At 45.7% G+C, this 27,624-nt stretch overlaps 2 protein-coding genes and 1 long non-coding RNA gene across 4 annotated transcripts in view; 2 read left to right on the forward strand and 1 right to left on the reverse strand.

Moving 5' to 3' along the window:
• Window positions 1-1,409: 1,409 nt before the first annotated feature.
• Window positions 1,410-10,572, forward strand: LOC307217467 (uncharacterized protein). Its single transcript, XM_079978633.1, has 5 exons — window positions 1,410-1,960; window positions 2,219-2,938; window positions 5,255-5,324; window positions 5,744-5,943; window positions 9,584-10,572. The coding sequence occupies exons 1-5, from the start codon at window positions 1,800-1,802 to the stop codon at window positions 10,158-10,160; spliced, it is 1,728 nt and encodes a 575-aa protein (XP_079834759.1). The 5' UTR covers window positions 1,410-1,799; the 3' UTR covers window positions 10,161-10,572.
• A 1,722-nt stretch (window positions 10,573-12,294) lies between these two features.
• The window catches only part of MASP1 (MBL associated serine protease 1), a 115,236-nt gene continuing 99,906 nt past the window's right edge, over window positions 12,295-27,624 (reverse strand). For both annotated transcript variants that reach the window (XM_079977891.1, XM_079977888.1), the window contains 5 exons: window positions 27,113-27,226; window positions 24,914-25,099; window positions 17,171-17,238; window positions 15,938-16,037; window positions 12,295-14,142 (listed from right to left, as the gene is read on the reverse strand). In XM_079977891.1, the coding sequence (XP_079834017.1) occupies window positions 13,952-14,142; window positions 15,938-16,037; window positions 17,171-17,238; window positions 24,914-25,099; window positions 27,113-27,226 (659 nt within the window). In that variant the 3' untranslated portion in view covers window positions 12,295-13,951. The remainder of the gene's footprint in view (window positions 14,143-15,937; window positions 16,038-17,170; window positions 17,239-24,913; window positions 25,100-27,112; window positions 27,227-27,624) is intronic.
• On the forward strand, window positions 17,827-22,080 carry LOC307217236. Its single transcript, XR_013839472.1, has 2 exons — window positions 17,827-20,296; window positions 20,369-22,080. It is a non-coding gene; the product is annotated as an uncharacterized lncRNA (long non-coding RNA).

Genomic DNA, 27,624 nt, shown 5'->3' on the forward strand with positions numbered 1-27,624 from the left:
ACATTCTCCAGACTTGTAAGGGTTTGGGGAGCAGGGATTCAAGCACATAACCAGGATGTTTAGGTAAAGGTAAAGGGATCCCTGACCATTAGGTCCAGTTGTGACCAACTCTGGGGTTGTGGCGCTCATCTCGCTTTATTAGCTGAGGGAGCCGGCGTACAGCTTCTGGGTCATGTGGCCAGCATGACTAAGCCGCTTCTGGTGAACCAGAGCAGCGCACGGAAACACCGCTTACCTTCCCGCCAGAGCAGTACCTGTTTATCTACCTGCACTTTGACGTGCTTTCGAACTGCTAGGTTGGCAGGAGCAGGGACTGAGCAATGGGAGCTCACCCCGTCGTGGGGTTTCGAACTGCCAACCTTCTGATCGACAAGTCCTAGGCTCTGTGGTTTAACCCACATTGTCACCCGTGTCCCAACCAGGACGTTTAGTTTTGCGCAATTAAAATGGAGCAAGGTTCTCTGTCTCCCCAGGGCAACAAAAGCACGTTTTAAAAGAAAGGAGTATAAAAACATAAAAAAAGAGCGTGCTGGATCTGGAAAATGGGTAACCCTCTAGTCCAGGATCCTGTTCTCACAGTGGTCAACCAGGGGGCCCAATGGGAAACCAGGAAGCAGGACTTGAGCTTCCTAGGGAAGTCTCCTCTCCTGCACTTTCCAGGTATACAGTGGTACCTCGGGTTAAGAACTTAATTCATTCTGGAGGTCCGTTCTTAACTTGAAACTGTTCTTAAATTGAGATACCACTTTAGCTAATGGGGCCTTCCGCAGCCGGAGCATGATTTCTGTTCTCATCCTGAAGCAAAGTTCTTAACCCGAGGTACTATTTCTGGGTTAGCAGAGTCTGTAACCTGAAGCGCCTGTAACCTGAAGCCTCTGTAACCCCAGGTACCACTGTACTGGTACCCGAAAGCATTAATTTCTTCAACCATCACAGCTCTTAAAACACAATAACAAGAAAGAATTGAAACCACAAGTGACATACTGCTTGATAATTTTTGGAGGAAGGATTAAGGCAGTTAGCAAACAGTAAGTGTAAAACCCACGCAGGTGGCGCTGTGGGTTAAAGCCTCAACGCCTAGGACTTGCCGATCGAAAGGTCGGCGGTTTGAATCCCTGCGGCGGGGTGCGCTCCCGCTGCTCGGTCCCAGCGCCTGCCAACCTAGCAGTTCGAAAGCACCTCCAGGTGCAAGTAGATAAATAGGGACCGCTTCCAGCGGGAAGGTAAACGGCGTTTCCGTGTGCGGCTCTGGCTCGCCAGAGCAGCGATGTCACGCTGGCCACGTGACCCGGAAGTGTCTCCGGACAGCGCTGGCCCCTGGCCTCTTAAGTGAGATGGGCGCACAACCCCAGAGTCTGTCAAGACTGGCCCGTACGGGTAGGGGTACCTTTACCTTTACCTTTAAGTGTAATGTTCATTGGAGCTATTAGCTAAAACACAAAATAGTATACGAAGAAGCTTAGAAATGTTACCTTGGCCACTACGGAAGTACGCTATATACTATTGTATTGCAAGTAAACTAAACAGGTAATAAAAGCTATTGTTGGCTATCCATGCCACCTGGAAACTACAGAAAGAGTTGTCCCAAAGTCCTCACAGTTGACTTTGAACCTCTGGTGTTGTTAACTCTTGGCTGAGTTTCGTTTTGCAAACATACGGACCGGTCAGCTTGTGAGAGTGAGGAAAGCAAAGCAGGGAATCACAAACGGCACCCACCTTCTCACTGCATCCCATTCTGGCCTCTGCAAAAAAGACCACAGTCACCTTTGTCATTAAGCAACACCGATCGGAAAAGAAACATGAATAGGCTCACGATGGATTTTTGGAGACGGGTTTTTAAGAAGCAGATGAATGAGGTGAAGCCAAATGATATCTGGAGGCTGACAATGGATCGCAGGATTGAATTCCACAGCGTGGAACCCGGGTGGACAGAAGCATTTCAGGAGCATGCTCATGGAAGGTAAAAACAACAACAACAAAGCTTCTACCAGATAGCTAACATTTTTGTAATGCCCAGGAACACAGAGAGATGCCATTTCCTGAATCAAAGCATTGGTCCATCTAGCACTGGGCTGTCTCCCCTGACTGGCTGTGGTTCTCCAGGGTTCCATGTAGGTTCTCAGGGTTCTCCTGAGGTCCACTCTTCAGGAGAGCTTCAATAAAAGTACCAAATTCTGCCTGCTTCTCCTCCCATCATCTCTCCCTCTCTCCCTGCTAGATTTACCTGTTCCGGATGCTGGCACAGCTGGTCCTCACACCAAGTTCTTATCCTGTTCCACATGCAATGGGAGAGTTCTGAGAGGCGAGGACACGTCAAGATGAAGCGCTTTGGTCAACGGTGCCACGAATGTTCTCTGGACACGTACGAAGAGCCACAGTTCTCTGAGGACGACGTTGCCGACATCTTGAAAGACTTGATTCTTGACATCAGGGAGAAGTGCTATGGGGAGCAGGTTGACCGCAGCCAGCTCTCTAAGGTGGTCTGTCACGAGGGTGGTCCGCATAAGCGCGAGTTTTGTGAAGGGTGCCAGCTGGGAATCCACAAAGGGCAACAAGGACGGTCGAAGCAAGCAGAGCACCATGGGAAACCCCAAATCACAGGGTATCCGGCGACCATTATACAGATAGAAACACCAAGTCCATCATTCCCGAGGTCCTCAGCCCCGTCATTCACAGGGTCTTCAGCCCCGTCATTCCCAAGGCCCTCAGCCCCATCATTCACAGGGTCTTCAGCCCCGTCATTCCCCTGGTCTTCAGCCCCATCATTCCCAAGGCCCTCAGCCCCATCAATCACAGGGTCTTTATCCCCATCATCCACAGGGTCCTCAGCCCCAACACAGAGTTGCAATTACTGTATTTGGTCTGTAATTCTAATTATAGCAGTATTTATAATTTCAATTATAATTTTCATTGCCTATATGGTTTCGTTGCCTAACTGGTTCCAGCGATAGCAGAGCAGGCAGGGAATTTAAACTGCAATGCAGATTCAGACACCCACTCCTGCTGGCTTTGCTTGCCGTGACTTTAGAAGCCCTGCTGCCTCCTGTACAAAAGCTGTCGAATGTCTGAATATGCCTTTCTGTATTCTGAAACTATTATACCAGTGGCAAATTGTGACGGTGTAAGAGTTACCTTTTCTTCCCTTTTCTTTCTTTGCTACTCGAATAGAATGTCGTTCAATCAATCAATCAATCAATCAATCAATCAAGTATACCGTTGTGTGATCAGCTGCTAGTTGTGTGATCAGCAAATCAGAACACAGCTTTTATAGTAGTTCAAACAAAGAGTCATAAAACATCTGAACATTCTTAAAACATAAACACCCTTCTACATACATCAGGAAATGTTACAGGTCATGAGAAGCAGCTGAGCAGCTGGTTGGCAAGGCTGTGCTATTGCAATGATTTTAATAAATGCTGGGTCCCTCTTGGATACGGGACTTGAATTCGCTTCCGTGGTTTATTTAGCAGGTGGTCCCTCACCTGGGGAATGAACAAGTTGATATAGAAGTGAATTCTTTTGCAGGTGGAGTGGATGGCCAGCCCCCCCCCTTTTTAATGGCCACCCACGTAATACAGTGTCCGACAGATAGAATGTGAACAGGTGAACTTTCCCCATAATTGCATTTTCATACTAGAGAAAGCTTAACCTTTGAATTTCAGCAAATTCAAATGTCTTCCTTCATGCGTTGACCATCAACATCTTTGTACGTCTTAACAGCTCTCTGCCAATCCCACCCCCCATCCGACGATGCCCTGCTCTGGCAGACAAGCTTAAACTGCATTTTTTCTATTATACACTGCAACACTATCTCTCCCCCAGGTGAAGACTTCAAGCATTTAGAAATTCCTAACATTTACTAACTCTAACTATGGGTGCCTCAAAACTGTATACCATTGTACTGCAAGTTAACTATACAGTGAATTATTAAGGAGTTCCTGATTTCTACCTCCTAAGCCTTTTTGCAAAGTTTTCCCATGTTGCATTTGCCATTTGGTTGGGGGGCAGCAATGGCAAACTAGTTTTTGTTTTAAGATTTTAAAATAAGAACATATTTTGTTTTAATGGGGCTGCATATTTCTGCTACCAGCTGATTTTATTATTCATTACCTGTTCTGTTTGATCTTAAAAAGAGAGGTCTGTTGTTATTTCTTTCTGAGGTATTACTTGTTCCTGGAGATTTTAAGACATTGAAGGATTGGGTAGGAGAAAGCTGTTTCAAATGAATAAAATAAATTACATTAAAAAAAAAACCCTCTCGGATCCTGTGTATTTGTTATGGATACTTCCAAAATACCTAATGATAATGAATAGTAGTGCTAGCAATGGAAGTCAAATAGGTAACTCCCCTATCCCCAGCAAAAAGTGTTTGTGCAACAGGATTTATTTATTTCATAAAATTTATAATCTGCTTGATTGGAAAAAAAAGCTTCATAGGGGTTTACAAAAAGAATAAAGCAATGAAATTATCAATAAGACAAATTATTAACAATGTCCCATATTAAAAATATGGGACGCAGGTGGCGCTATGGGACGCAGGTGGCGCTGTGGGTTAAAGCCTCAGCGCCTAGGACTTGCCGATCGAAAGGTCGGCGGTTCGAATCCCTGCGGCGGGGTGCGCTCCCGCTGCTCGGTCCCAGCGCCTGCCAACCTAGCAGTTCGAAAGCACCTCCGGGTGCAAGTAGATAAATAGGGACCGCTTACCAGCGGGAAGGTAAACGGCGTTTCCGTGTGCGGCTCTGGCTCTGGCTCTGGCTCTGGCCAGAGCAGCGATGTCACGCTGGCCACGTGACCCGGAAGTGTCTCCGGACAGCGCTGGCCCCTGGCCTCTTAAGTGAGATGGGCGCACAACCCCAGAGTCTGTCAAGACTGGCCCGTACGGGCAGGGGTACCTTTACCTTTACCTTACACACCTCAGTTGCAATTTTCTTATAGCCCTATGATTTTTATGATCGATAAAAGCATTTTTCTCTTCTGCAGGAGCAAACTGAAAAGATAACATTTACATTTCTCACAATATAGACTCACAGCCCTGGAAGGGTTCCACCAATATAATTCAAACCAACCCCCATTCCCATAACAATATATAGTGGACTATCAGCCTCGTATCCTGGCATTGCTCGGGAATTCTGAGAAATCAGTGCAGTTTTGAAATCAGAGGTTAAATTCAGCACCATTTTGAAAGGCTCCACCCACCATCTTGATGGAGTCCAGTTGTAACCGAACATAGACAAAGCCTGTTCCTCGATCTCAGGAACCAACGTTTGCTTGCAATATCTCTGCTCCACAAGCTACAGGAAGCCCCAGCTGCTGGAAGCGTCAAGGTAAGGAGAGCAAACTGCGCGGAAACACTTAGTTATTTGATTATTTCATTAAAACTGACGAAAAAGGGCACAGTGAAGTCATCGTGTGCTAGGAACCAAATCCTCAAAGTTCTTATTACTCAGGAGCCAAAGGGGTAGGAAATCTGTAGAAACAATGTGTTCAGCGCTACCCTAGTAGGGAAGCCTAAGGGGCCGCAGTGAAGTATTGCTACAAAAGGTGTTGCCCAAAAGCCATCAGGGTAGGCTTTCAACTTCTGATGTTGTTTGTTAAGAAACTTTTCCTGGTAAGTCTCACTTCAGTTTCGTTTCTCAAAGGTTTGGGCTGGGCAGCTTGTGTGAGCGAGGAAATAGAAAGCTGGCAAGAAGGTGAACTACCCACTGTTTCACTGGACTCCGATACGGGCCTCTGAAAAAACAAAATAGGCTTTATATTAAGCAGGACCGATCCCAAAATATACACGAAGAAGATGAACATGGACTTTTGGAGAGCGGTTTTCAAGGAGCAGATTGAAGCAGTGAAACCGAGAGATTTCTGGAGACTAACAATGGATCAGAGCCTTGACTTCCATAATGTGGCATCTCCATGGAGGAAATCGCTGCAGGAACACGCTCACGGAAGGTAAAACATCAGCTGCTACTGCATACCCAATAATTTTGCAATGCACAGAGCCATAAAAAGCTGCCTTTTGCTGTGTGAGACGCTCAGTACTGCCTACCCTGACTGACAGCGATTCTCCAGCAGGCAGGGCCAAACGTGGCCCTTCAGCTGTTTGGGGACTACAGTTCCCATCATCCCTGACCACTGGTTAGTCGGGTTGATGGGAGTTGTAGTCCCAAAACAGCTGGAGGGCCAAGTTTGGCCATGCCTGCGTCCAGGGTTTCATTCAGGGCCAGTGTGGTGTAGTGGTTAAGAGCGGTGGACTCGTAATCTGGGGAACCGGGTTCGCTTCCCCGCTCCTCCACATGCAGCTGCTGGGTGACCTTGGGCCAGTCACACTTCTCTGAAGTCTCTCAGCCCCACTCACCTCACAGAGTGTTTGTTGTGGGGGAGGAAGGGAAAGGAGAATGTGAGCCGCTTTGAGACTCCTGAAGGGGAGTGAAAGGCGGGATATCAAATCCAAACTCTTCTTCTTCTTCTTCTCTCCTAACCCTACCCAGAGTTGTCATTGGGGACTGATCTAGATCTCTTCTCCCGAGCTACAGCTCTTCCCATAATGTGCTCCAGCACACCAGTGGCTTCAAAGATCTGTCGAGGTCCCCTCAGACAGGGGGTTATCGTGAGATGGATAGCAGCTTTGCACACAAAACTTTTTGTCACCACACCTTTACTGCACCTGAGCCAAACCTTGCCAGTTTGTTTTCAGTGTAATAATAATAATAATAATAATAATAATAATAATAATAATATATTATTTATACCCCGCCCATCTGGCTGAGTTTCCCCAGCCACTCTGGGCGGCTCCCAATCAAGTGTTAAAAACAGTACAGCGTTAAATATTAAAAACTTCCCTGAACAGGGCTGCCTTCAGATGTCTTTTAAAAATAGGATAGCTGCTTATTTCCTTCACATCTGAAGGGAGGGTGTTCCACAGGGTGGGCGCCATTACCGAGAAGGCCCTCTGTCTGGTTCCCTGTAACCTCACTTCTCGCAGGGAGGGAACTGCCAAAAGGCGCTCGGCACTGGATCTCAGTGTCCAGGCTGAATGATGGGGGTGGAGACGCTCCTTCAGGTATACTGGACCGAGGCCGTTTAGGGCTTTAAAGATCAGCACCAGCACTTTGAATTGTGCTCGAAAACGTACTGGGAGCCAATGCAAATCTCTCAGAACCGGTGGTATGTGGTCCCGGCGACCACTCCCAGTCACCAGTCTAGCTGCCGCATTCTGGATTAATTGCAGTTTCCGGTATTAGTATAGTATAGTATAGTATAGTATAGTATAGTATAGTATAGTATAGTATAGTATAGTATAATACCAAAATAATTTTGGGGGGTATTTACAACCAGAAACAGTATCTATGCCTCTCTTCAAGAGCATTGGCTAATCTTCTACAGTTCTCCATGACATATTGTGTTGCGCAGGGATTTTCAACTCTGACAAATATGAAAGATCAGAAAAGAGAAAGGTTTCTTTGTGTTGATGAAGAGATGGGTGTTTATTTGTCTCAAATGAGACCTGAGATTACCTCTAATTAAGTTTGTATACATACTTAAGGTACACATATAAGAGGCTTGTTTATTTATAATTCTATCTGCGAAATGATTCATGTTCTTCTGTAGCCACATTGTTTTACACTTTCTGGGTGTCCCATAGTCCTATTATAAAGTAGTTGTGTTTTGTGCTATAAATCAAGAACTTCTAGAAGTTGTTTCTTTGTGTTTTCTTATCAATGAAAAATTCAGTGTGGCACAAGCAAATTTGTATTCTGAAAGTGTGGCCCAGGAAAAAAAAACCCTTCGAGAACCAGTACAACAGCTTCCTCTCTTGAAAGGAGGGCAGAAAGGAGCTCTGGGATTTCATGTGACTTCAGGCTCATACACAGTTTCTTTTGATTCGTTTTCTGAGCATAAAGGTAAAGGTCCAGTCGTGGCCGACTCTGGGGTTGCGGCGCTCATCTCGCTTTATTGGCTGAGGGAGCCAGTGTACAGCTTCCGGGTCATGTGGCCAGCATGACTAAGCTGCTTCTGGTGAACCAGAGCAGCGCACGGAAACGCCGTTTACCTTCCCACCGGAGTGGTACCTATTTATCTACTTGCACTTTGACGTGCTTTTGAACTGCTAGGTTGGCAGGAGCAGGGGCCGAACAACGGGAGCTCACCCCGTTGCGGGGATTCGAACCGCCGACCTTCTGATCAGCAAGTCCTAGGCTCTGTGGTTTAACCCACAGCACCACCCGCATCCCAGTTTCTGAGCATATTGTGTACTGATTAGTCCCCCCAAGTCCGAGACCATTTCTTATGGTTCCACAGCGGTACCTTGCGAAAACACGATCCTACCCACTGAACTGCAGCTCAGTTAAACAAAACCTCTTTGGGTTTTCCACTTGTCTTCTAAGATCTGATTCAGTAGTAAGATTCAATTTTTGCAAGGCACAGCTGCAGAACAGCAAGGAAAGCTCTTGGGCCCAAAGACACAATACAATCAAAACACAGGTCAAGTGTGGATGAGCCCTTTGTTATGTACTGAGCTGAATCCTAGAACAATAGGGTCCAGAATGCAGCAGTCTGATTGGTGTGCAGGAGCCACCCAATCCAGCTCCAGGTGGAAGTTGAAATATACTTGAAGTGGAGAGTGGATTTCATGCTCTTTATTCAGAGCCAGTGAGGTGTAGTGGTTAAGAGCAGTAGTCTCGTAATCTGGGGAACCGGGTTCACATCTCCGCTCCTCCACCTGCAGCTGCTGGGTGACCTTGGGCCAGTCACACTTCTTTGAAGTCTCTCAGCCCCACTCACCTCACAGAGTGTTTGTTGTGGGGCAGGAAGGGAAAGGAGAATGTTAGCCGCTTTGAGACTCCTTAAAGGGAGTGAAAGGCAGGATATCAAATCCAAACTCTTCTTCTTCTTCTTCTTCTTCAGCTCATAGTGGTGAGGAGGAATGGAAGTTCCCCCAGAATGTCTGCTTTATATCCATTATTTACACAATGGGCCCCACGTGATTGGCTAATTCCGAGATTTTCCTGTAGGCCAATCAGGTTGCGGATTCACTTCCACCTGGAGCTGGATTGGGTGGCTCCTGTGGACCAATCAGACTGCTTCATTCTGGATCCTATTGTTCTAGGACCAATCAGACTGCTGCATTTTGGATCCTATTCAACTCAGTACATAACAGAAGTGAATTAGCGACCTGATTGGCCTGCAGGACCAACCAATCACGCTCCTGGATGAAGTGCATCAGCAACCTGATTGGCCTGCAGGAGCAGCCAATCAGGCTTCTGGAGGAGGTGAATCCGCAACCTGATTAGCCTACAGGAGCAGCCCGGAATTAGCCAATCACTTGTGGCCCATTGTGTAAATAATGTATATATAGCTAGACATTTTGGGGAAAGTTTCATTCATTGCTACTATGAGCTGAATAAGGAGCATGACATTCACACTCAACTCCAAGTATATTTCACCTCTGCTAACTGGGATCGTCCATCTGGGGTTATCAACTGCAGGTTCAAAGTATCAAAAGGAGGCACTTTCTCCAGGATAACCCCAAAGAGAAGTCCCTAAACCTGTTGCCGTTATTCTCCATTCCTCCCACCTTTGTCTCTTTTAGCTTTACATGTTCACGATGCTACCACAGCTGGTCCTCACATCAAGTTGTCATCTTGTTCTACATGCACCTGGAGCGATACGAGAAACAAGGGTCGGTCAGGATGAGGACCTTCAGGCAGCGATGCTACCAGTGCTCTTCAGACAAGTACGAAGAGCCACAGTTCAGCGAGGAGGATGTTGCTGATATCGTTGAGTGCTTGATCCTCAGCATCAGAAAGAAATGCTATGGGGAACACTTAGATGACAGCAGACTCTTTGAGGTGGTACATGAGAACAGGGGCCCTCATAAGCATGAGCATTGTGAAGCTTGTCACCTGGGAATACACAATGCACATTATAGGCGGTCTAGAGGTTCTGGTCATCACAGGGAACCCCCAAAACCAACATATCTCCCGGCCAGTCTGCAGGAGAGTAAGGCAAGCTCAACTACTCACAGCTCCTTGGCAACACCAACATATCAAGCATTTGCAAACCACACTGACCCCAGTTTTTGCCGGGAATGTTGCTTTTGTTTCATTGCTCTTGTGATTGTGATTTTTGTATTCCTTGTCTACTGGAATAAGAATAAATACCTGTGATTTCTGCACCGCAGGGGGTTGGACTAGATGACTTTAGGGATCCCTTTCAACTCTACAATTCTATGAAAAACCCAACGGCACATTACCTGAAGGTGTTCTCAAGAAGACTCAGGGGACCTTTGGCAGGGAAAACAAACTTCCACCTGGTGGCAGTGGAAAGACCACAGGAAGGGAAGGGCAAATGCTGTGTTTGGCCTGGTCTCCCTTCCTTAAATGGGTCAGGGTGTACCTGGGCCAAATGATAATCTAATCTATTGTTGGGATGGCATACAAAGGATGAGCAAGTTAAATCTGTGATGATAGATTGGGCAAGAGATGTGGGACATAACATAATGTTTGAAGATTGGGAGAGGTTATGGTGGAAAGGGGTCAAGTTCACTGCTTGTACGGTGTTAAAGGAAAATATTATGAAAATGATAATTTATGCTGGAAATGTAAAGAAAAAGAAGGTACCTTTTATCATATGTGGTGAAAGACTTCTGGGAGAAGATTTATAATGAATTGAAAAAAATGTTGAAATATAAGTTTATTAAGAAACCAGAGGCCTTTCTTCTTGGAATAACAGGTTTGGAATTGCCCAAGAAAGATGTTAGACTGTTTTTGTATGCCACAACTGCAGCTAGAATTTTATTAGCTAAGCATCAGAGAACACAAGAAGTCCCAACAGTGGAGGAATTGAAGATGATGGACTTTTCGGAGCTAGCCGACCTGACTGGAAGAGTCCGTCACCAGAAGGAGGAGGAGTACCAGGAGGAATGGATAATAATAATAATAATAATAATAATAATAATAATAATAATTTATTATTTGTACCCCGCCCATCTGGCTGGGTTTCCCCAGCCACTCTGGGCGGCTTCCAACAAAGATGAAAGATACACTAAAATGTCACATATTAAAAACTTCCCTGAACAGGGCTGCCTTCAAAGACTATTTAGTTAAATATGCTAAGATAACTTAATTGGAAAAACTTGCAAATACCAGATAGGCTTAGGATTTAAATATGTGATGTTAGAGAATAACATGTTTAAAGTTAAAATGAAAAGAAAGAAAGATGTTAAGTGATTAAGTTAATTTTATGAGAAAATTGGTTTTGGAAAACTGTTACAATGATATACTCTGGAACTCAGCCAGGGGGATTCTAGGAAGTCACTCACCAAGGTTACTAAGATTGGATTAAGTACAGTTAAGATGTATGTTTGTTTGTTTGCTTAATTTTTTTTTTTTGAAAATCAATAATTTTTTGGAAAAATATATATATAATCTAATCCAAAGATTGTAGAGCTGCAAGGGACTCTGAGGATCATTTTGCATTTCAAACCTGGCTGGACGTGTGCTGGTTCAGCAGGAGCGCAGAAAAGTTCCAGAAAGTGATGATGGCATGGAGTCTAGCTTGCTTTTTAAAAAAATACTCGTAGCCTCTTTCTCCACTTTAAGCTTGCAAAGACTTGTCTACAAGTGTGTGGTGGCAGTAGCAATGACCATGTGAAATCTCAAAAAGCCACATGCGTGGTTGAATAAAATGGCAACTCTATACACAATTGTTGTTGTTGTTTAGCCATTTAGTCGTGTCCGACTCTTCGTGTCCCCATGGACCAGAGCACGTGAGGCACTCCTGTCTTCCACTGCCTCCTGCAGTTTGGTCAAACTCATATTTGTAGCTTTGAGAACACTGTCCAACCATTCCGCCGTCCCCTTCTCCTTGTGCTCTCCATCTTTCCCAACATCAGGGTCTTTTCCAGGGAGTCTTCTCTTCTCATGAGGTGGCCAAAGACTTGGAGCCTCAGCTTCAGGATCTGTCCTTCCAGTGAGCACTCAGGGCTGATTTCCTTAAGAATGGATTAGTTTGATCTTCTTGCAGTCCATGGGACTCTCAAGAGTCTCCTCCAGCACCATAATTCAAAAGCATCAGTTCTTCGGTGATCAGCCTTCTTTATGGTCATCACTGCCTTGCCATGGCGAAGGGGCTTGATTAACTCAGAGAAGCTATGAGCTGTGCTGTGCAGGGCCACCCAAGATGGACAGGTCATAGTGGAGAGTTTTGATCAAACGTGATCCACCTGGAGCAAGAACTGGCAAGCCACTCCAGTATCCCTGCCAAGAAAACTCCATGGACAAAGACAACAGGCATACACAATTACCTGTGGAATTGAATTTAATGGGGGGGGGGTCTACACCTGAGCAGACGTGCATAGGATTGCAGTGCACCATTTCCAGACATTGGAGGGTGGGGTGTCAGTGCCATGTGGTAAACATTATGTGACTCAAGAGGGTGGCAAAGCAGACGTTTTCTCCATCTGCATCATTGGCAGAGGCTGCAAAATTTGGTTTATCTTTTTGCAGAAGTTTAATTACTTTTTAGAGAGGATTACAAAAAGCCCTGAGAATGTATGTACTCAGTGCAAAAAAAGAAGTGAATCAAAAGCAGGTCTTAACAGATTTAAAACAAAACCAAAACAAAACAGTGGCATTTCCAACAAGTCTCTGAGATTTTTGTGTGCTGCCTTCTTCTTATATCTGCTCCAGGCACGGAGAACCTTGCTGGGTTCCAGCTCCCAACATCCTTGACTTTTGGCCTTGATGGCTTGGGCTGATGGGAGTTGGAGTCCAACAGCATTACAGGTTCGCCACCCCAGATCTGTGACATCATGGATGCCTTCTCTCCAGTTAGGCCCTGGGCAAATCTATCCCAGTTTGCTCCAATTCACCGGAGCTCTTTGGGGGTTCAGGTAGAGGAGTCTTCTACAGGCCTGGTACCCAAGGTGCTTTTGGCTAGAAATGATGGGGATTGAATTAAAAATCACCTGTGCACAACGTGCGCTTTCATTTAGCTGCGATCCCTCCCCACCACAAATGCATCTCCAGCATAGCTGTCAAGTTACAGATTTGAAAATAAGGAACCAGCAGCCTCGAAAATAAGGGATCAGCAGCCAAAATAAGGGATTTTCAGAGCACAGGTATGTTCAACTTCTGAGCCCCTCCGAGCCAAAGGCATAAATCCAGCCAGCAGCCAAACGAAGCCTCAAGTGGTGGTTCCCACAGCGCAGCAACCCGGCAAAGGGGATGCAGCAAGGAAAACCACCGTCACCTCTCCGTTGGGAAGTGCTGAGCAAAGGCGAATCCCCAGGCAACGCGGCCGATTTGATCGGCGCAAGGCATGCAAGCTCCACCTCTCAGTCATTCTTAGACTCCTTATTGGGTGAGCAACGCAGCCAAGCAACACAGTTGGAACCTCCTTCCTCCCTGGCTGGCAGGGAGGGAGGGAGAGGAGCTGCTTCCTTTGAAACCCAGGAAATTTAAGGGACATCATCAATAAGAGACAGCAGCGGGACACAGCGCTGGAATAAGGGACTTTCCCATCAAATAAGGGACGGTTGACAGCTATGGTCTCCAGCTGCCACGCCATGCATTTCCCCTGAGATTTATTTTGACTCCTATTAACAGACACATGCACAATTTTAAAAGGTTTTCGCAAACCAAACCGCCCCAAACCACGTTGATCCAAGCTTTTGGGGTCCCCGTAAAGTCAAATCCATCACCAAATAACCCAGGGAAGCAGGTCAGCATCAGCTATTGGAGCAGAGTTCAGTTCAGCAGGATGTAGAATCCAGACCAGGCCTTTCTCATCCACGTGTCCAAGGCAAAAATCAACGGGCAAGCTTCTCCCTGGTCTAATACCAGGGGCGCCCTTTGACGGAGAGCAAGGAGAGACTTTTTGGAGGTAGCAAGATTCTGAAATGTGGCAGATGCTCAATTTTTTTTTTGCTTTGGGTTCTTCATACGGTTGGGAGACTTCAGTATTGCTCTCCCGTGACCTGCTTCAGCCAGGGCAGAGTCAGAAGGACGTTGGAATACACTCCATAGCGGTCATTCAAGCCGCATCCATCGCCCCAAGACACTGTCCCTATGAGCTGCCACTGGCCAGTCTGGTTGTTCAGAGTGACCATGGGGCCACCGGAGTCCCCTTGGCAAGCGTCTTTTCCTCCTGCGTGAGAAAGAGAGAAACAATAATGGCTGGGGCATCTTTCAGACCAGAAAAGCCACCTGTTCTACGTGGAGTTTGCAAAGGTACAGAACAGGAGCTAGAATCAGAATAATAAAATGGTAGAGTTGGAAGGGACCCTGAGGGTTATCTAGTCCAGCCCCCTGCACTGCAGGGATCTCAACTAAATCATGCACGACAGACTAGCATCCAACCTGCATCTTGGCACTTATCTCCCTGCTCCAAAGGGGACGACTGGCACAGTGATCATCGACTCTCCTTGGTTCCATGAACTCATCCCCAGTGACCCCCAACCCTATAAAGAGCCTAGGGTATAAAGACCCCTGGTGGACTTGTAAAAGGGTAAAAGAGTAAAAGAGTATTGGGAAATGATCTGCAATCAATTGAAAAAAATGTTTAAAAGTACTTTTTGGGGGAAAACAAAGTCCTTTTTGTTGGGGGTAATTCAGACTGAAATTCCCAGACTGAAATTTATGCTGGAAATGTAAAGAAAAAGAAGGTACTTTTTTCCATATGTGGTGGATTTGTCCCAAGGTGAAAGACTTCTGGGAGAAGATTTATAACGAACTGAAAAAAAATGTTGAAATTTACATTTATTAAGAAACCAGAGGCCTTTCTTCTTGGAATAACAGGTTTAGAATTGCCCAAGAAACATGTTGAATTATTTTTGTATGCCACAACGGCCGCCCAAATATTACTTGCTAAAAATTGGAAAACACAAGAACTACCAACAGTGGAAGATTGGCAGATGAAGATGATGGACTTTTCGGAGCTAGCTGGCCTGACTGAAAGAATCTGCAACCAGAAAGAAGAGGAGTTTCAAGAGGACTGGAGGAAATTCAAGGACTATTTGAATAAATATTGTAATATAAAAAAATTAGAAATTTCTTGAAAGAAACAAATTAAGGATTAAATTAAGTTATAACTAAATAAATGGGATTCAGAATGTTAAGAAAAGTGAATAAGATGGACTATAATTGGAAATTGTTTTAGTTTAATAATGATACTGGAAAGCTGTTACTTTTAATTACAAGGAAACTCAGAAGGGAGGGATTTGAGGAACTCAACCATGATGTTTAAAAGGCTGGATTTGTGAAGAATTAAGTTTGTTATTATTGTCTAGCTGTTTATTGTTCCCCCCTTCCCCCCCTCTTTCTTCTTTTTTCTTTTTCCTTTTCTGTTTTTGTGTATCATCTTGCTTTGTGGTTTGTGTTATCACGGTGGAAAATCTAATAAAAAATTATTTTTAAAAAAGAGAAATTCCCAGGTGTCAAGAAAGGCCCGTGTTTTGCTAGCCCCAAAATGGAAAACGAGCGAGGTCCCAACCAAAGAAGAATGGCAACTCAAACTGATGGAATATGCGCAACTTGCGGACCCAACATATAGAATAAGAGAACAAGAAGAACATATTTAGGGACGACTGGAAAATACTTATTGAGTATATGGGGTGGGGGTGGAAGTTGTGTACACTTGAAAACGTCAGCAGCATTAAGATAAATTCAACAGTGTAAATAAGTTTTGACGGATGTAACAATGGAATACTGAATGGTTTAGTTTATGTAAAATATGCAAGGATTTACAGTATGTAAAATGAGCCACGGAACATTGAAGAAGGGAAGTCATTAGTATTTTAAGGTTGTTTAAATGAATATTCTAAAATATAAAACAGAAAGGTTATTCAAAAATATATTTTAAAAGAGTATAAAGACCCAAGGAATGTAATAACACAATAACATTCAAAACGGCAGCAATTAATTGCACATTTATTCAGAATCACCTTGTCTTTCTCCAGCGCAGATCATGTCTCCCGTCACGACTTTCTGCAGCTTGTGATAGGCTTCTTTGCACACGGAGTGATCTGTCAGTGGGATCTCAATCTGCAATACAGAACAAAAAAAATTGACTCCTTGGATAAAGACGAGTCTGGCCTCATTTGCCTGAATGGTCCTCCTTTGTGAAACACACAAAACTGCCTTCTAGCAGGTCAGACTGTTGGTCCACTTAGTTCAGTATGGCCTGCACAGACTGGCAGTGGCTCAGCAAGGTTTCACGCAGGAATCTCTTCCAGCCCCACCTGCTAGGGACTGGACCTGAGACCTTCTGTGTGCAAAGCAGATATTCTTCCCCTGAGCAATGGATCTTCTCCAAAGACTCCATAGATTCACTAATCCCATAATTCATAGGATTCTGGTCCAGTGCCACTCTATTCTGCCTTGGCCAAGCCACACCTGGAACCCTGTGTCCAGTTCTGAGCATCACAGTTTTAGAAGGATATTGGCAACCTGCAATGGGTGCAGAGGAGGGTGACCGAGATGACCAGGGGTCTGGAAACTGAGCCATATGAGGAATATTGTCCTAGAACAATAGGATCCAGAATGCCGCAGTCTGATTGGTCCTAGAACAATAGGATCCAGAATGCAGCAGTCTGATTGGTCCTAGAACAATAGGATTCAGAATGCAGCAGTCTGATTGGTCCTAGAACAATAGGATTCAGAATACAGCAGTCTGATTGGTCCTAGAACAATAGGATTCAGAATGCAGCAGTCTGATTGGTCCTAGAACAATATGATCCAGAATGCAGCAGTCTGATTGGTCCTAGAACAATATGATCCAGAATACAGCAGTCTGATTGGTCCTAGAACAATATGATCCAGAATACAGCAGTCTGATTGGTCCTAGAACAATATGATCCAGAATGCAGCAGTCTGATTGGTCTGTTGGAGCCACCCAACCCAACTCCAGGTGGAAGTGAATCCACAACCTGATTGGCCTACAGGAGAATCCCGGAATTAGCCAATCATGTGGGGCCCATTGTGGAAATAATGTATATAAAGCAGACAGTTCTGGGAAACATTCCATTCCTCACTACAATGAGCTGAATAAAGGGCATGAAATCCACACTCGACTCCAAGTATATTTCAGACTGAGATTTCTACGCCTGCTCTCTAATTATACTGCAATTCCATTCCATTCTCAGACATATACAGTAATGAACGACAAGGAGCATCACCTCCATCAGGGCATCTGGGAGGCGTTGCAGGAACTGCTTCCCCCATCCGCTGACGATGACCATGGTGTCTAGTGGGAGGGGAAAAGAAGAAGACAGACATTGTATTACCTTTTGAGAGGTGACCTGGAGAGGATGAGTCATTCCTTGCAGTCTGATGAAGCGAACCAGGGTGATCTTTCCTTCCCACTGCTCAAAAACACCTGTGGCAGATGTGGAACACTTTTGGTCCTCCATGTGCACACATGCCGCAAGGCGCGCCAATGTCCCTTGCGCGTGCTGTGTGACATGCTGACCTGTCGTGCACGTGCTGTGCGGTTTGTGTGTGTGACATGAGCACGGCCCGGGGTGTGCGCAAGTGAGGTGAGCACATCACACCGTGTGCATCCATGGTTGCTGTGAAATTTGGAGGAGGCCCGGCACACTCCTTGAAAATTTTGGGGGGCCCTCACCCCCTTGGGCTACCCATCGTTGGCGCCCCTGGATGCATTAAAATTATCAGTGAAGATCTCTACGTGTTGCCTTTCAGTTAGATCTAGCTTTCTCTGTGTGTTGGAGCCAGCCGTCACAAGTGGCACTTGTTTAGTATAAAATAAAGACACGGAAAGCCTGCAATATTTCCATAGTAAGAGAGAGCAGCCCCTCTGTCTGCCCTTCTCCAATTTATTCTCCTTTGTTCTGTCCAGCCGCATGGCTGCATTCCAATGTCTCACGTTACCTCATCCGGTCAAGCTTTTATTGCACCCATGCCATATAAGGTCATTACATTCCAATACCTTGTAAAGCTCAGAGTGCTGGTCACGAGGTCCGGAGGTACCCTGCAGTATTTACAAACCTCTGCCATGGCTTTATGACTCCCACATGCCCTCTTTCTTTATTTTATTAATAAGAGTCATAAATGTCCGTTCCAATATGGTTATATCGAGTGCGATAAGCGACTCTTGTGAAACCGGAAGCGGGCCGCGGACTGGAGAACCATGCAGTACACATAGAAATTAAAGAAGGAATACATTGTATTTAGCAACACAAAATAATGCAAATAACTACTATAATAATCACTAAAATCAATAAATGTTGAAGCCAACTTCCATCCAGAAGCCAAGAATATAAGAATTCTGATTCCAAGCTGCATGGTAGGCTTCCTTTCTAATTTATTAGCCATGCACTGGTGTCACTTCTATAGCACTGAGATTGGTCACTGTATGTTCCTGTAAGAGAACAAGAGCTATTAAACATGAATTTCAATGTATATTGACAGTTTGGATATATGCCCCATGATTCTTTCCCCTCTCTAATTTGAAAACAAATGGGGGCAGGCTCATGGAGGGTCAATTGTACTGGAGGCCAAAAGGTTTGCTTAGGGGATATAATATTAGTAAATTGAAAGGATCCATTGACAGGCACACCATGAAACATTAAGCCTGAATGGCTGGCAAAAGGGGGCATGTGCATACACAGCCAGCATCTAGAAGCATGCAATAAACTGGTAAACATAATCATATCTTGTACAAAAATATTATTCCTCCATATCTTATGATAATTTTCTCCCCTGAAAGTCTTATTCAACAAAGCTGTTCTTATAGTTCGAGAGTGGCTGAGCCGTGGATGCTGCCAGCCAGAGTAGGATTCTGATGACAGCGGCTTGCCAGCTGATAAGGTGAAATATGGTGGTTTCAACTGGACTGGGTCGTCTGCTTCTCTTCCTTGTATAACGGTGCAGCAAAGGAAGGCAAGGCAATGGTTAGAAAGGCACTTCCACGGTTGAAGATGCTTGCCATGGCCGCACGCATCAAGCTGGAACCCACAAAGGCTTGTCCTCTACGTCCACTGCCGTGTATCCTCGTCCCCACGTAATCAGCGGGACAGGTCCATGCCACGCGGGATCAGGCAAGCGTCGTTACACCACCAAGGGGCGAGGGAGTGCCTCCTCCTTCCTAAAATGCAATTCCGCGGGCGTATGGGTCCTATTATGTGGATATAAGAGATGGTTAAGCACAAAAAGAACTTGGTGAACAGCCGAAGGGATATCCGCTGTTGGTATGCTTCGGCCGCCAAGCTGTTTAAGCAATAGTGTTTTGAACGTCAGGTGCGCTCTTTCCACTATCGCTTGCCCTGTGGAGTTAAAGGGTATACCATGAGTTAATTTCACTTTCCACAACATACAAAATTCCGAAAATGTTTTAGAAATATATGCTGGACCATTATCAGTTTTGATGCGCGCAGGTTTACCCATGACTGAGAAACAGCGAATGGTGTGCTGAATCACATGACGAGTTGTTTCCCCCCTCATGGGCGTAGCCCATATGAATCCAGAGTGGGTGGCCACCGTGAGGTGAACCTTGGAGAGTGGAGCCAACACAGGTGTGTGTGACATCCATCTGCCAACACGCCAATGCAGAGGTGCCCCTAGGATTGACAGCATCAAAAGGAACGCCCAGCTGAGATTTAGAACAAGTAGCACATAGGGAAACTATATCCCTTGCCTGGGCCAAGGGAATAGAAAACTGCTTAGCCAATTCTTTCGCAGGGAGATGAAAAGTGTTATGACATAGTATAGGATCAGAAAATAGAGAAAAGGCAGAAATGTTCTTCAACGCTGCATCTGCTCGTGCATTGCCTTCTGCTAAATACCCTGGGTGCGATGTGTAGGAGCGAAGATGTGCAACATAATAAGGGAACTCTCTGTGCTGAAGTAAAGCTGAGTATCCACAATAAGGTTGAAAGGTTGAGTAGGAAAGGATTGAAAGGCAAGAATCACAGCCGCTAGTTCAGCTCGCTGGGCAGAAGACTGGAGGGGTAAATAAACATTTCCATTTTCCTCCCTCCTCCCACGTCACTACTCCCCTACTTCTTGTTCCATCCGTGAAAAGGGTTAGTGCAGAGGGGAGAGGTGTGAGAGACAAGGGGGTAGCCAAAACATAGGTGACCTGTGTCAAAAATGTCAAACGGTCATCCTTTGGGGGGTTAAAAATGGTGACACCTATAAAATCAGCCAAAGCAATTTGCACGGCAGCATTTGTGATCAATAAATGCTGCTGTTCAGTCTGTGAAAAAGGCAAATAAATTGATGCAACATCAAAACCGCTCAAAGCCATAGCACGTGAACGTCCTTTAATCACAATGTCTGATGTGGATTCAATTACTGAATAAATGTTCTTTGGAGGGGTATAATGCAGATAGTCTTCTTCTTGTCCGTCTGAGCATATAAGATCCCTGTTGGCAACAATGGTGTAGCAAACACTGCCAGATGCAGCTGGTGTTCAGCACCTCTAGGTGGCGCATGCGGAAAGGTTTCGATGCTTCATCCATAAAATGCTGACAAAGTGTAGGGGAGTTCCGCATGCTGTGAGGCAGGACAACCCACTGATATTGCTGGGTGGGTTGAGAATTGTTATATACTGGCAATGTAAAAGCAAACCGTTCCCTGTCTGCTGGAGCCAGTGGGATAGAGATGGTTCAATGTGGCCAAAAGTCAATTGTTTAGAAATAAGCTGTTCAGAAACGAATTGGTGCTGCTGCTGCTGCTGCTGATTTTTCTTTTGGTAGATGCTGTTCTACCCACCCTGGGGTATCGGTGATCCTGGTTTGCCACGCTGGAAATATGTTGTATCGGTGGCTACAGGCTGGTTTTTATTCTGCGCTGCCACCAGCAGATGGGCCTTGTGGGTGGCTGTACCAACAGACTGACAAATGCGAAGCATGACTGCTGTGTCTGTGGCAGGATTGTGTATTATCGGTCTTAACGCAACCTTACAATCCTCATTCGCATTTTCAAAGGCCAATTGTTTGGTAATTATTTGTTTGGCTTCAGGATTTTCAATTTGGCGACTCACTGCTGTAAGCAGCCTATCCATGAAGGAGGAATATGATTCTCTTGGCTCTTGTCTGATTGAACCCCATCTAGACTGGATACTGGTGGGTTCTGGGATTTTTCTCATTGCTTGTTGAGCAGCAAGAGCAGTATCCCTCAATAAGATCTGCAGCAGTGTGGCTTGCACTGAAGCCTGATCAAAGGGCCCATGCCCCATCATAGCATCCATCACATCTGCGAGGGTAAGATTAGGATTATTCCCTCTTGCTTGTTGCAGTAAAGCAGGAGCATAAGCACGACAGGCGATTTCCCATTCATGGGCAAACAATACACCAGCTGATGGGGGTAAAACTGTACGTGCCAAAAGCTTGATGTCATCTGGCACCAACAGCTGGGCTAATGTGGCTTCTAAAAGAGCCTGTGTGAATGGTGCTTGAAGTCCATTTGTCCTAACTGACAATTGGAGCTCTTTCAAGATTTTAAAGTCAAAAGGTTGGTGCTGGGCTTGAGTTCCTGCTGGAGCACCAGCAGGGGGCACAATAACAGGGAAAGCCATGGTATCCTGTGATAAGGAACAGGCAAGTACTGCACGTTGAAAAGGGGTAGCTGGTTCTGCTGCTGAAAGAGCAGGGTCATTTCCAGCCAGACCACTGTATTTTTGCAGGATTGGGTCCTCTGGTGAGGAACTGAAGTCTGGAGGCTTGGGGTCTGGGGGTGCTGGCAAAGCAAGTGCTGGAACACATGGCAGGACAGCAGGCTGAATTAAAGAAGCTGAAGATTGTGCTGGCAATACAGCCATGGAGATATTTTTTGGTGATAAAGAACCCATAGCATATCGAATTTTACACCAAGCATTTAAAATTCGAATTCCTATGCTGGGATGTCCATGAAAATGAGTCCTGATCGTATCCCAATGTTTTATTTCCCATTTTCCATCCAAAGGGAACCAGGGACAATGTTCATCGATGGCCAGAATGAGCTGTATCAAATCACCCTCTGGAACTTCCAATTTGTTGGAGGAGAGGAGAAATTTTAAATCTCTTAAAAATTTCTGTTGTGGAGAAGACAGACAGCTGCCCATTTTTCTAAAATCAATATAAAAGGGATCGACTCACCGGGATCTTTTTTTAAAGATGTAAAGCGCTTTGCAATCCTTGCCGGACGTAGTGAGCCGATGATATCCACTGCTTGGATTGAAAATCCTCTCACAGTTTCTTTTAAAATCCTCTTAGTCTGCCTCAGACTGTTTGCGTTCAGTTGCTTCTTTTTTCTCTTATAAAAACCTCAGCCATATCCTTTTATTCAGCCTCAGAGAGGGCACCACTTGTTGGAGCCAGCCGTCACAAGTGGCACTTGTTTAGTATAAAATAAAGACACGGAAAGCCTGCAATATTTCCATAGTAAGAGAGAGCAGCCCCTCTGTCTGCCCTTCTCCAATTTATTCTCCTTTGTTCTGTCCAGCCGCATGGCTGCATTCCAATGTCTCACGTTACCTCATCCGGTCAAGCTTTTATTGCACCCATGCCATATAAGGTCATTACATTCCAATACCTTGTAAAGCTCAGAGTGCTGGTCACGAGGTCCGGAGGTACCCTGCAGTATTTACAAACCTCTGCCATGGCTTTATGACTCCCACATCTGTGCACCTCTGATACCTCCTTTTGGAAGGGCTTAAGTTGCGTTTTCCATGAAGTTGGATCGTCCAAAACAGAACTTGCATGCCATTCCCTTGGAACTGAAGTACCTTGTTTTTTCAGGGTTCCTAAGTTTTGGAGCATACAGGGGCTAAAAAGCTCACCTTTCATGCTGATTGTGCACCTCCAGGAGACTGTGGGATGTAAGGTGGTACCTCAGGTTAAGTACTTAATTTGTTCCAGAGGTCTGTACTTAACCTGAAACTGTTCTTAACCTGAAGCAGCACTTTAGCTAATGGGGCCTCCTGCTGCTGCCATGCCGCCGGAGCACGATTTCTGTTCTCATCCTGAAGCAAAGTTCTTAACCTGAAGCACTATTTCTGGGTTAGCGGAGTCTGTAACCTGAAGCGTATGTAACCTGAAGCGTATGTAACCTGAGGTACCACTGTAATCCACTGAGAGCAGTCAAGTACAACATTCCTTGTTTTGCTAGAGTGGACATGCAAGGGAATGTTTGGTCCAGCCAGTCGAAACTTCCTGTTCCTCCTGGCCTGGCATCTTTCCTTGCATGTGACTAGTGGGTGGGCATGACCTTTACAGTCCTGGTAAAAGGACAAGCCATGCTGCCACTCTCCCTCTTTTCCATCTTCCTTTTGTCCTGCGAACTTCCTGGAATGAAGTGCTGGCTGCCAGCCAAGCAGTCGCCCAGGTCATCTCCCTTATGGAGTAAACCTGTTTTATACATTTCTTACATTTTATACGTTTGTAAGCCTAAATCCTGCCCTCCGGGATCAACACTGTGCTCTGCCTGGTCGTGAGTAAACTTTCTTTTTCTTGCTTATGAATAAGACTGTGGTTTCTTTATTCTTTTAGGAGGGATTCAAGGGGGTCTTACCAGGAAAATATTAGAACACATTTCAATCTGGACAAGCCAGATGGAATTGCATATTGTCTTAAGAAACTCACACAAGTTTGCAACTGGTTTTCTGCTGTGCGTGAGAAGGGGAATGTAAACGCTGCTAAGTTAAAGACACTTGCTAGTTCAAGCTAGGAAGGATATTAATAATAAATATATCCTCTCCTGCCACCCTGAGCATTCCCACAGAGACTGGGACCCTGCTGCAGAAATAGTAATGAATCTTTGACCTCCTGCGACCCCAGACCCCTATACCCTTGCATCGGCATTAGTGTCCAGAGCCATGGAGAACTTTCTTGCAGCGCAGGGGTTTGGAGTAGTTGACCCTTTGGGTCCCTTCCAACTCGACAGCTCTATGATTCTATGTCTCCTTGAACTGAGCTCAGGAGCAAACAGGCAGTCAAGCCGATAGGATTCTTTCAGAATCCATGGGAATGTAATTCTGCATTGGTTAAAGTTCTGCCTTAATCAATGCTTCTGAGCCAGATTAAAGGGTTGGCTGTCTGCTTCTCCAATCGACATTGTCTCCTAACGGCCTCGGCCCAGTATGTTGTAATCTTCAAGCCTAGTCAGAGGAATTTGCCATTCTCCAGGCACCCGGCTTAGATTACTTGTTGACCTCCCTGTCAGCGACTCCCGGCAGGAGACAGTCGGGGTCTCTATCGGCGATCCTCCTCAAACGTGAGAAAAACACACCACTCTTCCCTCCTCCCTGTCTTCCCCAGGAGGGGGAAAGAGACAGACAGAAATGTATTTACATGCCTTTATTTCTGTCTATGCAGCAGTACAGAGAAACATGTCTGCACTCTCCAAACACCAACAGCAGAGAGATAAACTCCACCCCTGTACTTCCAGTACATGTCAGGTGACACTCTGAGCTAACATCCGGTGCTCAGTACAGTGAATAGACTGTCCCTTTCGATCCCACGGTACAGTCACAAACATCAACATCCTGTTTGGCTTTCCAGCCAGCTCGCTGCATTGCTCCTTTTTTGTAACACAGTATACCTAAAGGAGCGTCTCCACCCCCATCTTTCTGCCCGGACACAGAGGTCCAGCGTCGAGGGCCTTCTGGCAGTTCCTTCACTGCAAGAAACAAAGCTACAGGGAACCAGCCTGAGGGCCTTCTCGGTGGTGGCGCCCTCCCTGTGGAATGCCCTCCCATCAGATGTCAAAGAGATAAACAACTACCTGACATTTAGAAGACATCTGAAGGCAGCCCTGTTCAGGGAAATTTTTAATGTGTGACATTTTAATGTATTTTTAATCTTTGTTGGAAGCCACCCAGAGTGGCTGGGGAGGCCCAGCCAGATGGGTGGGGTACAAATAATAAATTATTATTATATTATTATTATTATTGTGAATGGACGGAGCCATATCATCACCTTTTGGGTAGGCTTTATCTGGAAAGCAAACAGGCATCACGTAATCATTCAGCCTGGCCTCTTCAGACAGTTCCACCAGGGCGATGTCATACTCAAAGGTGGCCGCCTTGTAGGATGGGTGGATGGAGATTGTTTGGGGCTGCAGCTGCTGCTCTGTGTCATCTGTTCTTTGGGTTCTGTGTTTCCCTGTAGAAAGAAAGACAGAAAGAGAGGCTGGAAGTGTGAGAGACCGTATCCAGAACAGGAAGCTGTCTTCTACAGAATCATAACCCTAAGTCCGCCGAGACCACATGTTACGATATGGATGCAATGCAGCTGCAAAGTGCTAGCTTGAAAAGTAAACATGATGGGAATGTTGGAACTGCCCGTGGGAAACAGAGGGACAGTCAATTCACAGTGCGAATCACCGGAATTAGCTCAGAGTGTAATATGAGCTCTTCCGTTTGTTCCTGTCCAGGAAGTGTTTGTCTCTTGACTACTGGAGCTTGAAGAGAGCAGTCATGTTTTTTGTAATGCTGCAAAGACAGAAATAAAGGCACGTAAATATGTTTCTGTCTATCTCTTTCCCCTGCCCGGGGGGGGGGGGGCAGGAAAGAGGGGTGTGTTCTTCTCACGCTGAGAAAGATCGCCTATTGCGACCTAGCCTGGATCTTGCTGGGGAATGCAGCCAGGGAGGTCAACAGGGAATCATGCCGGGTGCCTGGGAGAGTTGTCAGTTTCTCCTGATAAAGGCTTGATTTCCGACAATAACACCGTCCTGAAGTACCTACATTGGCTCTTAGTACTTTTCCGAGCACAATTCAAAGTGTTGGTGTTGACCTTTAAAGCCCGAAATGGCCTTGGCCCAGTAGACCTGAAGGAGCATCTCCATCCCCATCACCCAACCCGGACACTGAGGTCCAGCTCCGAGGGCCTTCTGGCGGTTCCCTCCCTGTGAGGTTACAGGGAACCAGGCAGAGGGCCTTCTCGGTAGTGGCACCCACCCTGTGGAACATCCTCCCATCAGATGTCAAAGAAATAAACAACTACCTGACTTTTAGAAGACATCTGAAGGCAGCCATGTTTAGGGAAGTTTTTTAATGTTTGATGTTCTATTGTGTTTTCAATATCCTGTTGGAAGCTGCCCAGAGTGGCTGGGGAGGCCTGGCCAGATGGGCAGGGTATAAGTAAAAAATTATTATTATTATCGAGTTTAGTTTTGCCAACACAGGCTGGCAGTGGCTCTCCAGGGTTTCAGATGGGGCAGGTGCTCAGTTCCACCTGGAGATGCTGTGGATTGCACCTGGCATCTTCTGTGTGGAAAGCAGAACCTCTGCCACTGAGCTATTGCTCTTGGTGAGAGGTTTCAGGGTTTCTGTGTTTGCAGGGTGTGATGCTTCTGAACACTTCCTGAAACTGCAGGAATAATAATAATAATAATAATAATAATAATAATAATAATAATAATAATAATTTTTTATTTATATCCTGCACTTCCCGATTCAAAAACCAGGCTCAGGGTGGCTAACAACAAATTTAAAACACTTAATTATAAAAGCAGCATAAAATATAGTATAAAAACATGAATAATAATAAAATTCAAAAATCAATTTAGGGGAAATAAGCATTAGATAATCCCCAGGGCTAGCTGGTTGAATTGGTCCTACTTGGGCCAGCGAGGAGGCCAGGGGAGAATTAGCTGTGGGGTCTCAGAGCGGGTGATCTTCATAAAAGGGGAGGGGAAGGGAAGGGAAGGGAAATAAAAGATCAGGCTGAATTCAAATTAAAGGCCAGGTGGAATAGCTCTGTCTTGCAGGCCCTGCAGAAGGAGGTGAAATCCTGTAGGGCCCTGGTCTCATGGGACAGAGCATTCCACCAGGTCGGAGCCATCACTGAGAAGGCCCTGGCCCTGGTGGAGGATAGTCTGACTTCCTTAGGGCCCGGGACCTCTAAACTATGGTTATTCATGGACCTTAAGGTCCTCTGCAGGGCAGACCAGGAAAGGTGGTCCGTTAAATACAACGGCCCTAAGCCAAGAGGACAGCTCTTATGTTCGGGTCCCGGTTGCAGGTTTCCCACAGGCATCTAATTAGCCACTGTGAGGAGAGGATGCTGGACTACTTGGGCCATTGGCCTGATTCAGCAGACTCGTTTCATGTCCTTATAATATAGGATTTCTGAGACACATGCTGGTCTCCTGGGCAACTGCCTCTCGCTTACCTAGGATCACCTTGAACGACGAAGGGCTGATCACGTCGGAGCTTCGGAGGACAGGATTCTCCAGGTCGAGTTCATGGTGGAGACAGTGAGCGGCCGTCACGATCCACCTGTTCCCTGGGGAACAAGAAAGGGCTAAGATGGTGACATGATGGTTGTCTTCAAAGAGCTGTTTGGCAGTGGAACAGACTCCCTTGTGAGGTGGTAGACTCTCCTTCGTTGGAGGTTTTTAAGCAGAGGTTGGGTGGGATTAAATTTCAAATCAAATCAAATACCTTTCTTGGCATCACAGTATAAAACATTTCAGGTCACTGGGATAATGAAAGGAACAAGGGTGAAGCTGTCAAGGGTCTTGCAGAGGACCTTAAGGTCCATGAATAATCATAGTTTAGAGGTCCCGGGTCCTAAGGAAGTCAGATTAACCTCCACCAGGGCCAGGGCCTTCTCAGTGATAGCTCCGACCTGATGGAATGCTCTGTCCCATGAGACCAGGGCCCTGCAGGATTTAACCTCCT

Source organism: Podarcis cretensis, assembly GCF_951804945.1.
Source record: "Podarcis cretensis genome assembly, chromosome: 5".
Taxonomy (NCBI): Eukaryota; Metazoa; Chordata; class Lepidosauria; order Squamata; family Lacertidae; genus Podarcis; species Podarcis cretensis.